This window comes from Dendrobates tinctorius, unplaced genomic scaffold (assembly GCF_039654945.1).
Source record: "Dendrobates tinctorius isolate UK_male_01 unplaced genomic scaffold, ASM3965494v1 ptg000143l, whole genome shotgun sequence".
Classification (NCBI taxonomy): Eukaryota; Metazoa; Chordata; class Amphibia; order Anura; family Dendrobatidae; genus Dendrobates; species Dendrobates tinctorius.
The window spans coordinates 31,167,278-31,181,714 of NW_027361810.1; the positions used below are offsets into that span (position 1 = coordinate 31,167,278).

General features: G+C 44.0%; 1 protein-coding gene across 1 annotated transcript in view; it reads right to left on the reverse strand.

Moving 5' to 3' along the window:
- Positions 1–2,966: 2,966 nt before the first annotated feature.
- Positions 2,967–14,437, reverse strand: part of PLA2R1 (phospholipase A2 receptor 1) — a 52,533-nt gene continuing 41,062 nt past the window's right edge. Inside the window, exons 21-25 of the mRNA XM_073545717.1 lie at positions 12,183–12,312; positions 10,512–10,750; positions 9,068–9,236; positions 6,226–6,264; positions 2,967–4,632 (exon numbers count right to left, since the gene is read on the reverse strand). Of these exons, the coding sequence (XP_073401818.1) occupies positions 4,442–4,632; positions 6,226–6,264; positions 9,068–9,236; positions 10,512–10,750; positions 12,183–12,312 (768 nt within the window). The 3' untranslated portion in view covers positions 2,967–4,441. The remainder of the gene's footprint in view (positions 4,633–6,225; positions 6,265–9,067; positions 9,237–10,511; positions 10,751–12,182; positions 12,313–14,437) is intronic.

Consider the following 14,437-nt stretch of genomic DNA (forward strand, 5'->3'; position numbering starts at 1 on the left):
ACATTGCGCTGCCGTGGGGGGCTCAGGGAAGCACGGAGGGAGCCCCCTCCCTGCCGATGCTTCCCTTTAACCCCCGGTGCAAGGGGTTAACATGTCGGGGGCGGTCTGTGACCGCCCCTGACACATTGTGCCGGGTGTCAGCTATGATAATCAGCTGACACCCGGCCGCGATCAGCGGCGCTCACCACGTGGGCGCCGCTGATCGCGGTAGACGTACTATCCCGTCCATGGGCATAGGGGCCCGGGTCCCATGGACGGGATAGTACGTCGGATGTCAGGAAGGGGTTAATGTTAACCTTTTTTCTTTATAATAATTTTGGCTTTTGCAACAGCTATTTCAGTTTCATATATCTAATAACTGATGGACTCAGTTATATTTCTGGATTCAAATGAGGTTTATTGTACTAACAGAAAATGTGCAAACTGCATTTTAACAAAATTTGACCGGTGCAAAAGTATGGGCACCCTTATCATTTTCTTGATTTGAACACTCCTAACTACTTTTTACTGACTTCCTGAAGCACTAAATTGGTTTTGTGACCTCATTGAGCTTTGAACTTCATAGCCAGGTGTATCAAATCATGAGAAAAGGTATTTAAGGTGGCCACTTGCAAGTAGTTCTCCTATTTGATTCTCCTATGAAGAGTGGCATCATGGGCTCCTCAAAACAACTCTCAAATGATCTGAAAACAAAGATTATTCAACATCGCTTTTCAGGGGAAGGATACAAAAAGTTGTCTCAGAGATTTAACCTGTCAGTTTCCACTGTGAGGAACATAGTAAGGAAATGGAAGAACACAGGTACAGTTCTTGTTAAGCCCAGAAGTGGCAGGCCAAGAAAAATATCAGAAAGGCAGAGAAGAATGGTGAGCACAGTCAAGGACAATCCACAGACCACCTCCAAAGACCTGCAGCATCATCTTTCTGCAGATGGTGTTACTGTGCATCGGTCAACAATACAGCGCACTTTGCACAAGGAGAAGCTGTATGGGAGAGTGATGCGAAAGAAGCAGTTTCTGCAAGCACGCCACAAACAGTCGCCTGAGGTATGCAAAAGCACATTTGGACAAGCCAGTTACATTTTGGAAGAAGGTCCTGTGGACTGATGAAACAAAGATTGAGTTGTTTGGTCACACAAAAAGGCGTTATGCATGGAGGCTAAAAAACACAGCATTCCAAGAAAAACACTTGCTACCCACAGTAAAATTTGGTGGAGGTTCCATCATGCTTTGGGGCTGTGTGGCCAATGCCGGCACCGGGAATCTTGTTAAAGTTGAGGGTCGCATGGATTCAACACAGTATCAGCAGATTCTTGACAATAATGTGCAAGAATCAGTGACGAAGTTGAAGTTACACAGGGTATGGATATTTCAGCAAGACAATGATCCAAAACACCGCTCCAAATCTACTCAGGCATTCATGCAGAGGAACAATTACAATGTTCTGGAATGGCCATCCCAGTCCCCAGACCTGAATATCATTGACCATCTGTGGGAGGATTTGAAGCGGGCTGTCCATGCTCGGCGACCATCAAACTTAACTGAACTGGAATTGTTTTGTAAACAGGAATGGTCACAAATACCTTCATCCAGGATCCAGGAACTCATTAATAGCTACAGGAAGCGACTAGAGGCTGTTATTTTTGCAAAAGGAGGATCTACGAAATATTAATGTCACTTTTATGTTGAGGTGCCCATACTTTTGCACCGGTCAAATTTTGTTAAAATGCAGATTGCACATTTTCTGTTAGTACCATAAACCTCATTTGAATCCAGAAATATAACTGAGTCCATCAGTTATTAGATATATGAAACTGAAATAGCTGTTGCAAAAACCAAAATTGTTATAAAGAAAAAAGGTTAACATTAATAGGGGTGCCCAAACTTTTACATATGACTGTGTGTATATATATATATATATATATATATATATATGCAAATTATTGATGTTTGTTTGCTTTATCCATTAATTATAAGACTGTGTTTATTGATATCCCCTTGAATTGTTGTAACTTACAATCTTCCTTATTGCTGTACTTTATACCACTTTCCTTGATTGATTACCTATGCAAAAGTGTAGGACCCCCGCTAATTTGATGAGCAGTCCTACACAACACCTTCAAACTACCCATTTATAAGAGGATAACTTTTTGCCTGTGGCTTACAACCAATAACATGATTCTCCGCTCGATGATGGCTGACATACATGGAAGCAGCGGGTTTCATCTGGAACACAGGTTTACTTCATTTTAGTTAACTTGTGTGGTACTCGCAGGTACGCAGGATGCAGTGACGAGCCGGAGGTAGACCAAGGGTTAATCTTAACTTTTTTATATATACGGATAAAGACTAGAGTAAAGCTGACAACGGTTTTCCACGCAGGGAAGTCATACACAAATACACCAGTAACACAATACTAAACGGTACGGCGAGCAGTGGCTGCTATATGGCCGGCTACAGGTCCTTGGGCTCAATATAAACAAACGGAGTGTCACTTATCGATCTCTGACGTCCTGCAGAATTGGTGTCCAAGAAATGTCCGGGCGGCGCCTCAGCCGCCGGGTCCATCCAAAGAAGAGTTGCTGAAGACTTCGGGCATTCCTACGCAATGGTGCTGGGTGGGCGATACAGGCCCTGTGCCTGTCCCCTGCCAACGGGGTTGTCTCGTCGGGCAGGCCGCAGACGTGGTATGGAGCGGGGCAGTGGCGGCCGCGGGTCTCACTGTACAGGCCGCAGGTTTCGCTGGGTATCCTCCTCGCGCTGCTTGGCACCATCCGCCCCTCTGGTCAGGTGAGCCCCCGTCACTCCCGTCTCGAAAGTGCTGGCTCACTCTAGCTCCTGGGCACCACTTAGACTCCTCCCTCCTATCTCTCGTCTTCCTCTCCTCTCTCCCTGCCGACTGTCCCCTGCTGGTCTTCACCGCTCATTTTATAGTGGCCCCACCCCCTTCTTTGACCCGCCCCCACGTTTCCAGGTCAACTGGCGGTGCTCGCCTGCACTTGTTCCCCCTGGAAACGTACCCCCTGGGAACCCAGGTGATAGCCCTCTCAGTCCCGGCCCGGACACACGGCTGGCCCTTTTTCCGGGGCCCTCTCCCCTACACTTGCATAGAGGCTACAGTCTTTAGGTGAGGGAGCAAACATAATAATTACACAGAAATACTGTGGTGCGGCTTGGTGGTTATACAACAGAATGATGGTACAAATCTTGGTACTTACAATTCAGATGTGGAGCTTGATGGTTACAACTCAGCATTGAGGAACAGAACTTGGCAGTTATTACTGGCAGCAAAAACAGTCACAGTACACACAGCTGGCAGTAGCCAAAAGAAACAAGAACAGGCTCTTGTAGCACTTTACTCACTGGAATTTCCTCTTGGCACAGTTCACAGGGAATCGCACAGTTGGGATTGCTTGACTTGGCAGGCTGGTATGGTCAGACTCTTAACCAGCAGGTCTCTACTTCTTTAACCATTAGCATCCTCTTAACTTGCACAGGAGAAGTCACTCCAACAAGCCCAAACCCACAGCAGTCCAGAATAGGCTCAAGGCATTGTCCAGGAGTTCGTAACCATTTCATCTTCTCTCATGGTTTTTACGTCTTGTTCTCTGCCCAAAATCCAACCACGAACCCTCTCAGGACAGGTGCACAATGGTGGGGCTACACTTTGCCTGATCTCACATTCTCACTCACTCGTTTCCATCGAAGATGCATAGATAACCCAAAACTATGGTGGATAGATGCCTTGGCATCCACCTTGACTGAGGCAACTGTTGGGTGCATACATCCTCCTGAACATATGCACCCAACAATGGCCACAACTGATGTGTGTACCTAGCCCTACATTGCCAGTCAACTTGGACTTATTTTTTTTTTTTACTAAAGAGCCAAGCACAGGCACCGCAAAATTGCTGACTGGTTGCTTATAGCCCATTGTATACAATGAAGCATGTTCTGACATGCAGAAATGAACATTTAAATAACATTTTTGTGCACAACAACAACAAAAAAAAGACATTTACATCTATAACATAACATGGCATAACAAGGTGCTCCATAAAATGGTACAGACTATAAGGCATTTCACTGGTGACCACAGTGGTGGAGAAAGGGTGGTTCACTGCTCAGACAGTTCTCATCGGTTAGCCCCCTTATACAGCACATTGAAATGATTGGCCAATGATTTAATTTGCCTTTTGAGCTTCCTGACCTCTGATGATCAGCATGAACGATGCTTTGGAGACATATAGGAGTCCACCAACGTCCAATTCCCATCTGCCTTTAAAAATAAACATGCACGCTTGGACAAGCATGCATGTCTACTGAGAAGTCGGGTGAAATAGCAATAAGCGTTCAGGCCCATGGCTACTGTGTATGGCCAGCTTATTCATTTTCAGTCTTCAAACTAGTACATTAAAATGTTTTTTGCTATTTTATTTGGACTACTGATTTTCACTTTTATCCACGTCTGCAATAGCTATACATAATTGAGTCTCTGGGATGGACTGGGTGCATTGTAATCTCTGGCTGTCGGGGCTTGAAAGGAATCTCTTCTTTTTAAGAATGTACCATAAAAATAAGAATATCACAACTGTTGAGACCAGGGCAGCTGGTATAACAAAATGATTTCTGGCTACAAGAAAAAAATAGAAATGTTAGAAAATAAAATAGTAATAATACAAAACAATACAGCGAATGCACATGCATGCATCCAACATTTGTCACAAATGGCTTCCTATGTTTAGGCAAACACAGAAGAGAGGAAGCTCCATAGCAAACAAACCCCCACATTATGCGGCACATTATGCTGCAGAGTTTTGCTTCCTTCTTCAGCCGTGATATTTGGGACAAGAACTGCAGGACGGTCCTGGCTGGGGTTTCCCTCGGTGCATAAGCAAGGAGCCAACACAGTCTCTTCATAGCAGTAATAAAGAACTTTGCTTAGATGAGGCCTTAAATGTTACAGTATCAACATATTTACAATCTCTGCAATTCTCCTACAAAAATCACGTCTCGTTTTGGTCACACAATAATAGGCCATGCTTCTGCATCCGTCCACTTCTCAGTCACTCTCTTCTTGGGAGACAATTGCACTGTCGATTTTTCTGGCATATATGTCTTCAGATGGTTTTCTAACACATATTACCATTATGGTGGCAACTTCCCCATCATCCACCCATTTCACGATCTTCCTAACATCTTTCATGGACTTCATGGTAGGGTACATGTGGCTTCCTCCACCCTGGAAAGTCACAGAGGCAATATTGCCTCTGTAACCTGGGCAATATCCACTCTGTAACTTGGCCAGTATCCCCTCTGTAACCTGGCCAATATCCCCTCTGTAACCTGGGAAATATTCCCTATGTAACCTGGCCAATATCCCCTCTGTAACCTGGCCAATATCCACTCTGTAGCCTAGCCAATATCTCCTCTGTAACCTGGCCAATATCTCCTCTGTAACCTGGCCAATATCCCCTCTGTAACCTGGCCAATATCCCCTCTGTAACCTGGCCAATATCCCCTCTGTAACCTGGCCAATATCCCCTCTGTAACCTGGCCAATATCCCCTCTGCAGCCTGGCCAATATCCCCTCTGTAACCTGGGCCAACTCTAGCAGGCAGCATAGCTCCTTCTACATTCCCCCTGCAACTGACCCAGAATGGAGGAAATGCAGTCCTTAACTAACTACCAAGTTTAAGTCAGACAACAAGCTTAGTTCCTGGCCAACGGGCTGCTACAATTTTAGCATGACTGTACGGTAATCTAAAAGGACAGTCTGATTTATATGAGGGTTATCAAAACCATCTTTTCAACCCTTTTATATACTGTAGTCTGCAAAGGCTTTTACCACTTAGTAGCAAAGAGAATGGGACCAACTGAAAAGTGGGCCCCCATTCTACAAGGACCCAACTGTAGCTTGGGCCTCTATAGTATTTATGTACTTGATGATCTGGTTTGTACTGCCAGAAGTGCACGGATTATATACCATACTCCAGTCCATGATGCTGGATTATGAATGTACCCACCCCTAGAAGAAGAGCCACACTTCATCTTTTAGAAAATCAATTTAAATATGCTTATGAAATCTGCATATTAAAAAATTAAGGAGTACAACTTTATGGGCTACAGAAGTAGGGGTAGTACGCAAACCCTGGAGACTGAGGAGGTCTGAAAGCCTCTCGAATACCTAAAAATACAGTGTTATTATAGAAAAAAATAGACTCACCTCTGTAAGAATCTGTCCGGATAAACGAAAACAAATGACCTGGGGGGATACACAGAAATATATTTTCAGCTAGTTTCACAGATATGGCATTATATACATTGTATACTTACTGTATTTTGTAGTCTTAAAATTAAAAGGGATCCTGTTACATGGAGTTAACAAACTAAATAACTAGAAACACGTTATTTCTGTGTTTTAGAGTGTTACAGATACACTTTCATAACTTTTATATAAAGTTTTTGAAAAGGCATAATAGTAGAACAGAGGCACCAATGTGATCAGCTGTAACAGTGTACATATGGCTCCTGTGGTCAGCCAGACATTTACAAACACAAATTAACTTTGGTTTGGTGGACTTTAATATATATATGGCTCTTCTTGTAAAACATGGATAGTTGGAATCCATCAGAGCAGGAGTCACTCTTAGGCTGTGTGCCCATGATGCGATTTTTAAGCGTTTTTGCCGCGATTTTCGGCACGAAAACGCTGCGAAAACGTTTAAAAATCTTGTACATAACGCCCCCCATGCATTCCTATGGCATGCCGCACATGCTGTGCTAATGCTGCGCTTTTTTCCGCGGCGGAATCGCATCGCGGAAAAAAATCGCCGCATGCTCATTCTTTTGTGCGGAATCGCAAAGAATTGCCGTGGTTCCGCACCCATGGGAATGCATAAGAATCGCTTACTTCCCGCATGTGGCTATGCCCACCATGCGCGAAGTTAAGCGTCTCATGTGCGATTGGTACCCACGGTGTGGAGGAGAGGAGACTGTCCTCCAGGCCCTGGGTACCATCCCCCTGTAAAAAAAAAAGAATAAAAAAGAAAAAAAATTGGGCTATATTTACCTTCCGACGTCCCGCGCTGCCTTCCCGGGCCTTAGCGTTCCCAGTAATGCCTTGCGGCAAGGTCCTGTGATGATGTAGTCTCGCGTTACTCTAGCGGTCTCGTGAGTTCTCTATAGCAATGCGAGACCAATGTCATCACAGGTCTCGCAAGGCATCGCTGGGAACGGGAGCGTCGCTGAGACAGCGCGGGACATCGGAAGGTAAATATACCCCGATTTTTTTATCATTTTTAACATTCTATCTTTTACTATTGATGCCGCATAGGCGGCCTCAATAGTAAAAAGCTGCTCACACTTGTCAAACACTATGTTTGACGAGTGTGACCAACCTGTCAATCACTTTCCAAGCGATGCTTCAAATCGCTTGGAAAGTGCTTGAATATCACACGCGAAAATCGCGGCAAAATCGCGAACATAATCGCGGTCAAATCGTGCGGCAAAAAACGCGCGATTTCTGGGAAGGGGTCTGGTTTTCAGTGTCCGGATTTAATCGCATCGTGGGCACATAGCCTTAAAGTAATTTTGCATTTTGGCACTTAGAGGGCAATCCTGAGTGTGGGGTCTCCTTCTTTTCCATCTATCTGCCTTAGGGAGGGTCAGAGGCGCAGGTATGCAATACAGGAAAGCAAAGACAAAGGCGTGGTCAGACAATCCGAGGTCAGGGCAGTCAGCACAGATTTGATACATGTAGCCGAGATCAGGAGCAAAGAGGTCAGACAGGACGGGTGAACAAGCCAGGTCACTAACAGGAAGCAGAATATGGCGGAATGCAAAACTAGGGCAAGAAATGGTGGGATGAGCATGAGCTGCCTAATATAGAGCCTGCTGGCACGGGATAGGCCGGGAAACCTGATCTCTGCAGGACACAGCAGGGTTAAATTCCTGCATTCCGACATCCACCCCCTAAGGCTGTGTGCACACGCTGCGGATTAGGTGCGGATTTTGTAAAATCCGCAGGTGAAACCGCAGGTCAAAATACCTGCGGTTTTACCTGCGGATTGCTCTGCGGTTTTGCCCTGTGGGTTTTCATCTCCTCAATAGAGGAGATGGCAAACCGCAGGAGAATCCGCAGAAAGAATTGACATGTCAATTCTTTCTGCGGATTGAAAACCGCGGAAAATTCCGCACCGTCTGCACTGCGGTTTTTGATTCCCATAGGGAAAATCCGCAGCGTGTGCACACAGCCTAAGGCCAAATGGAAGCAACATGCTGTTGCAGCAGCGCTGCAAAAGGGAAAACTCAGTGAGCCGACCTAATGCGAGGAGAAGCTGGGCAATGACCATGGTGAGTAGGGCGGTCAGTCAGTCATTGGGGGCGAGCTGCACGGGAAGAGCAATAGTCTGAGCCAGTGTATGAGGCAGGTGGCGTGTCTCAGACTACCTCAGATACCACGTAGGCACCGTAGCTAAACGGTAGTCACAGATCCCAACACTCAACTTTTATTTGTATATTTATAATTTTATCCAGCATGGAAAAGTTATGAACCTTTGCAAATCATTTTATTAGGGACTTTTTTTCATTCGTGTAAAAAAAAAAAAAGAATGCAGGTGGCTTTTCACCGATCTATTTTATTCACTTTACTTGCCATGATGCCAGACTGTACTCATTTGGAGCACAGATGAATGGCAGTGATGGGTCAGCTCAGTGCCTGGGTCTCACTGGGGAGAAGCTGCTGTAGATTGTTCTGATCAGCCCAACACTCAGAGAAGGAGAGAGGGCTGACCCATCACTGCCATCATCTGTACTCCAAATGAGCAAGTTCTGATATCAGGAAAGCCGAAGAAAGGTAAATAGATTTAGAAAATCCGGGGTTTGGAAGCCATTTACGGTACATGCAATAATTACTTACAGGAATGAAGACTAATGTAATAAAGTGATTTGCAAAGTTATTTAAAAAAATTAAATCTTATACTATTATAATATAAAAATATACATATAAAAAAAACATATTAGTAAAGCTAATAAACAACAAGATGATAGTGTGTTTATTATGGTACCTGCTGATGGAAGACATAACGCTCCCTGCAGTTCTGTATCACAGTGTCCAGCTCTCCAGTATCCACTAGTGTCAATGTACACACAGCTCCCATCGGACGGCGACTCTTCCTCTGCCCATGATGTAAATAGAGACGTCGTGCCATCTAACCACCTAAAGTCGTCTCCGCTCTGGTCATATGCAGAAAAAAAGATTTCACTTTAATCCCAAAGTAAGATGAATGCATAATAAACATGTTCTAATACTTTCATTCTATGTAGCAATATTCCTACTCGGGGGCAAAACGATCGTGGTCACAGAGGGTGCGTGTGACCGTGATTGGGCGAGTGCAGTCAGGTAGCACTCAGACGTCAGCACCGCTTTCAACTGAATGTCCTGCATCATAATCGCTATATATATATATATATATATCTGTGACGTTACTGCCATGGGTCGCTCTCCTCCATGCGACAATTTTGGAGGATGAAGGAACAAGGACACACGAGAGGAATCATTTATTTTATTAAAAGGTATTGGAGAAGAGGACATCAGACATTATTATTGGATGAAGGCCAGGAGGAGGGGTATAAATGCAGGAAGGGGAACATTATTATATGGTGGGACCAGGACGAGGGAGATTATTACAGGATGGGGGTCATTATTACAGGATGGGGCCACGTCTAGGAACATTATTACTGGATGTGGGCCAGGACGGGGGAAACTATTACAGGATAGGGTACATTATGATAGGATGGAGGCCAGGACAAGGGATATTGTTACAGGATGGGGCCAGGTCTGGGGACATTATTACTGGATGTATGCCAGGACGGGGGAAACTATTACAGGATGGGGTACATTATGATAGGATGGAGGCCAGGACAAGGGATACTGTTACAGGATGGGGCCAGGTCTGGGGACATTATTACTGGATGTGGGCCAGGATGGGGGAAACTATTACAGGATGGGGTACATTATGATAGGATGGAGGCCAGGAAGGGGGAAACTATTACAGGATGGGGTACATTATGATAGGATGGAGGCCAGGACAAGGGATATTGTTACAGGATGGGGCCAGGTCTGGGGACATTATTACTGGATGTGGGCCAGGACGGGGGGAAACTATTACAGGATGGGGTACATTATGATAGGATGGAGGCCAGGAAGGGGGAAACTATTACAGGATGGGGTACAGTATTACTAGATGGGGGCCTGGACGAGGGACATTATAACAGGGTCATGTACATCTGACCAACATGCTGGTGGGAGCCCAGATCCACATTTTGCACCAAAGCCCATGGAATTCTAGTCCTGCCACTGTCCCATTTAATGTACATGGGAAGCTGGATGACAATGGCCCTCGATGAACTGAACACAACGTCTATTAAGGCTTCATACAAGAAGACAACTCTTGTGAATGCCAGCAATAGACATTTTTTTCTTAGACATTGATGGCTATATTCACTTACATTAGCACTATAGGATCCAATCCAGTGAGGATATCCCAAGCGATGAACAAGGATGGTCACAAAGGCTTGGTGGTATTGGTCAGTAATGCTAATCAAATTACCCCCATATTGCTGACAAGCAGAGGCGGCTTCATACCAGGACATGTTACCAGATATTATCCTGTATGTTTTATCTCCATATTCCATAGTCTCTAATACCGGGAACAAGTCAGAACTATTAACAGCTGGATTAGAAATATCTAAAAATAATAAAAATATTTAAAAAATCACCTTAGTAGTAAGTATCCCGGGCACAATTCATTATTATTATTTTTTTTTTTAAAAGTCACTTTTCTTTTTTTTTTGCCTTCTGATATTGATTGACTAATTTTGTGTTTCATAAATTTTGCGCAAAATAAAAAAAATACTTTTTTTAAACTTCCTAACAACTTTTTTTAGCGTGAAAATTCCCATGTTTATCTAAAATGTCGTAATATTTGCATAAAATTAAAAAAAATAATAAATTCAGGCGTACATACAAATCACTCTGAAGTACATTTGCGCAAAAATGTTGTGATTTTTTTTTTTTAAAAGTCGCAATTGATGAATCAGCTGAAAACATCTGGAAATCCAAAACTCACAATGATGAACATAAAAAAGAGAAAAAAAAAGAGGCGACTACACATAATGTAGACTTTAAAAAAGGGTGCAAATGAAATAACTGTTAAAAAATACCAAAAACTGTACAAAAATCCGCAAATACAATAATGAATCAGCTGCTTTATGTTTATCCTAAAATTCTGTACCTTAACCTATTGTAAAGCACAGTCAATAAAGCTTTTTAGTACAACTGTCTACAAAGTTTTTTCCTTAATAGGAAACTGGCTGACATACATAAGTCCATTTTTGCCTTTTCTTAAAGGGAATTTGTCAGCAGGGTTTTGGTATATAATCTGACAGCGTGATGATGTAGGGACAGAGAACCTGATTCCAGTGATGTATTCCTTAGTTTACTGGGTGCAGCACTTGTGATAGCATCCCAGTTTTCTCTGCTGCAGACCTAGCAGAGCTCAAATGCTGAGCTGTGTATAACCCCGCCCACACCCCTGATTGGACACTTTCTGTGTACATGGTATATTGACAGAAAAGCTGGTAATCTAGTCCTCTAGTAATATTCTCCTGCTGATAAAACACTGATTTTATTGAAACAGCAAAACACTGCTCAGTGCGTGAGACATCATTGGAATCAGGGTCTCTGAATCATGCTACTCTCTGATTCCATAGCACAAACAGATTAATTTTAAAAGTTACTTAAAGCTGATCTGTCACCATATTTCATAATACACACTGAATACATTATTGAATATATCTCTTGGGTCCAATGAGGCTGGTGTACTTACTATGAAAATTAACCTCAGAATTCTGACATTAGCACGAGTATTTAATTTTAGAGTTGAGAAATGCAATTCACCCTGATTCAATGTCCAGTCAGATCCTCCTCTTTATTTCCGAATCTGGCATTCTGGGCGCTTCTGGCACAGTCTAGGCCCTGCAATGTCACGACCTTGTGTAGTCTTGTAGTCACCAGAGGTGCCCAGAATACCAGGCGAAGGAAGCTCCAAATAGACGTCTCACAGCACAAAACTCTGCGCTAACAATTACACATGCCAGTATTCATCCATGGTATCTTACCTAATTCTTTCTCACAAATAAACCCATAGCCTTTAGGACTGCACTTTTCCAGATACCATTTTCCAGTTGGGTGAACAGTATGGTTTGCAGATATCAGAGCGCAAAGTTGATTCTGATCATTTAGACCATTCTATGAGGAAAAAAAAATGAAAAAATGACACAACTTGTCATCTAATCAGCTGCTGTTTGAGTGATTTCTATTAAAATGAATGAAAAAAAACAAATTAAAGGGGACTGGTCACTTACCATAAATATGTATTTTTTTTACCTAATATAAATTCCGCTGTTCTTCTGAGTCTTGGACTGTGTTACTTTTCTCCCTATGCCTCGGTATTACCGAGATATGGCCCTTTCTTTGTCAACTATAAATCTATTCCTTTTACTGAACTGGGTGTGGTCCTCAAGAAAAGGCCCACAGAGATTTGAGGACCACGCCCACTTAGCAATGCCCACTTAACAAAAGTAGAGTTTTATACAGTGAAGAGGAGGCGATATCTCAGGAATGGAGAGGTGCAGAAACAAAACAAAAACAGCGCCGGATTCAGGAGAACAGCAGCATTTACTCCAGGTAAAGAAAAAAAAATATATATACATTTATGGCAAATGTAAAAACCTTTTTTACACCCAATGATGGAGCACGTGGATTTGTGGACCCACTGTGCCACAGGGCCGGGCCTAGGAATGGGTATAGCTAACCGGCTACCAGGTGTTCATTGGAGCTCCTGATAGTTAAGACAGACTGGGCTGCAGGTAGCTGCTGGGTACCACTCCTGGGCAGATCCCGGTACTGCAACTGCTTACCCAAGGGGTCAGGTTCTCTGACATGGACTAGGGCTATGTTCAGACACACCTGTCTAGGATACTGGATAAAGGGACTTGCCACACATGGACTGGGGGACAATGTTCAAGCACTGGCCTCATTGGGACCAGGGGACTTTGGGAATAGGACTTGCCGCACCAGGACCAAGGATTCAGGAATGGCCACTCCAGGGCCAAGGCACAACTGTTATGATGAGTCACCGAAGGAGGAAAAAACAAAATACCAGCTAAGTCCAGAAAAACCAGAGAGGTTGGCAGCTATCGGATTGCAGACCCCTGAACCTATCCACAACAACTAGCAGTAGCCGTGGGGGGTTCCTACGGTGCCCTAGACCCCTCGATCACAGCCGGAGAACTATATAGCCTAAAGACAGAAAGGGGAAAACTAAACTGCCCCAGAGCAGACCCCAAAGCAATAGGCAGCCCCCAACATATAATGACGGTGAAGCAAGATGAAAACACTAACACAGATAGAAAGATAGGTTGAGCAAATGATGGGGCCCAAGCTAACTACATAGGACAGGATAGGAAGGCTACTGTCTGCCATCCACAAAAACCCTATCAAAATGAGCCAACCGACTGATAGGAAAAACAGGCCCTGAAGTCGCTAGGCTTCAAAAGACTATATCAGCACTCAGGTATATTCTGAAGACAGAGCAAAATATCAACAGATCAGAGACAAAAATGGAATTCAGCTCACCCCCGGCCGGGGATTGCAGAACTCCCAAAAAACAAGGCAAAACAAAACAGAAGAGTACAAAGCAGAGCAGAAAAAGTCTTAGTTACTCACCGGTTAACGGTATTTTTCGGAGTCCATGACAGCACCACCTGAGAGAGGGATCCGCCCTTCCTAGGAACAGGAAAACCTACAGATACAAAAGGGCGGCACCTCTCCCACGCATCAGTTGGATTACAGAGCATAAAAGAGGACCTCCAAGGTTAATGCATGATTATATGTACAACAATATCAACACTTAAATTTTTATCACCCGTGGATATGTACAAAGGGAAGACGTGCACACCCAATTTGACTAAGGGAAGGGAATCTATGGGTGCTGTCATGGACTCCGAAAAATACCGTTAACCGGTGAGTAACTAAGACTTTATTCGGTCGTCCATGACAGCACCACCTGAGAGAATTACAGAGAGTAATCACTACTTTAGGGGGGGACTACAGCCTGCAGAACCCTGATACCGAAGGAGAGGTCTGCAGAAGCACCCAAGTCTAGCCTATAATGACTATAAAAAGTGCTCGGAGAGGACCAAGTGGCCGCCTTACAAATCTGGTCGATGGAGACTTCCGATCTCTCGGCCCACGAGGTCGCCACGGCTCTGGTGGAATGCGCCTTCAATTTCTCCGGAGCTACTCTACCTTTTGAGGTGTAAGCTAGCGAGATTGCTTCTCTAATCCATCTGGCTAGTGTACTTTTGGACAC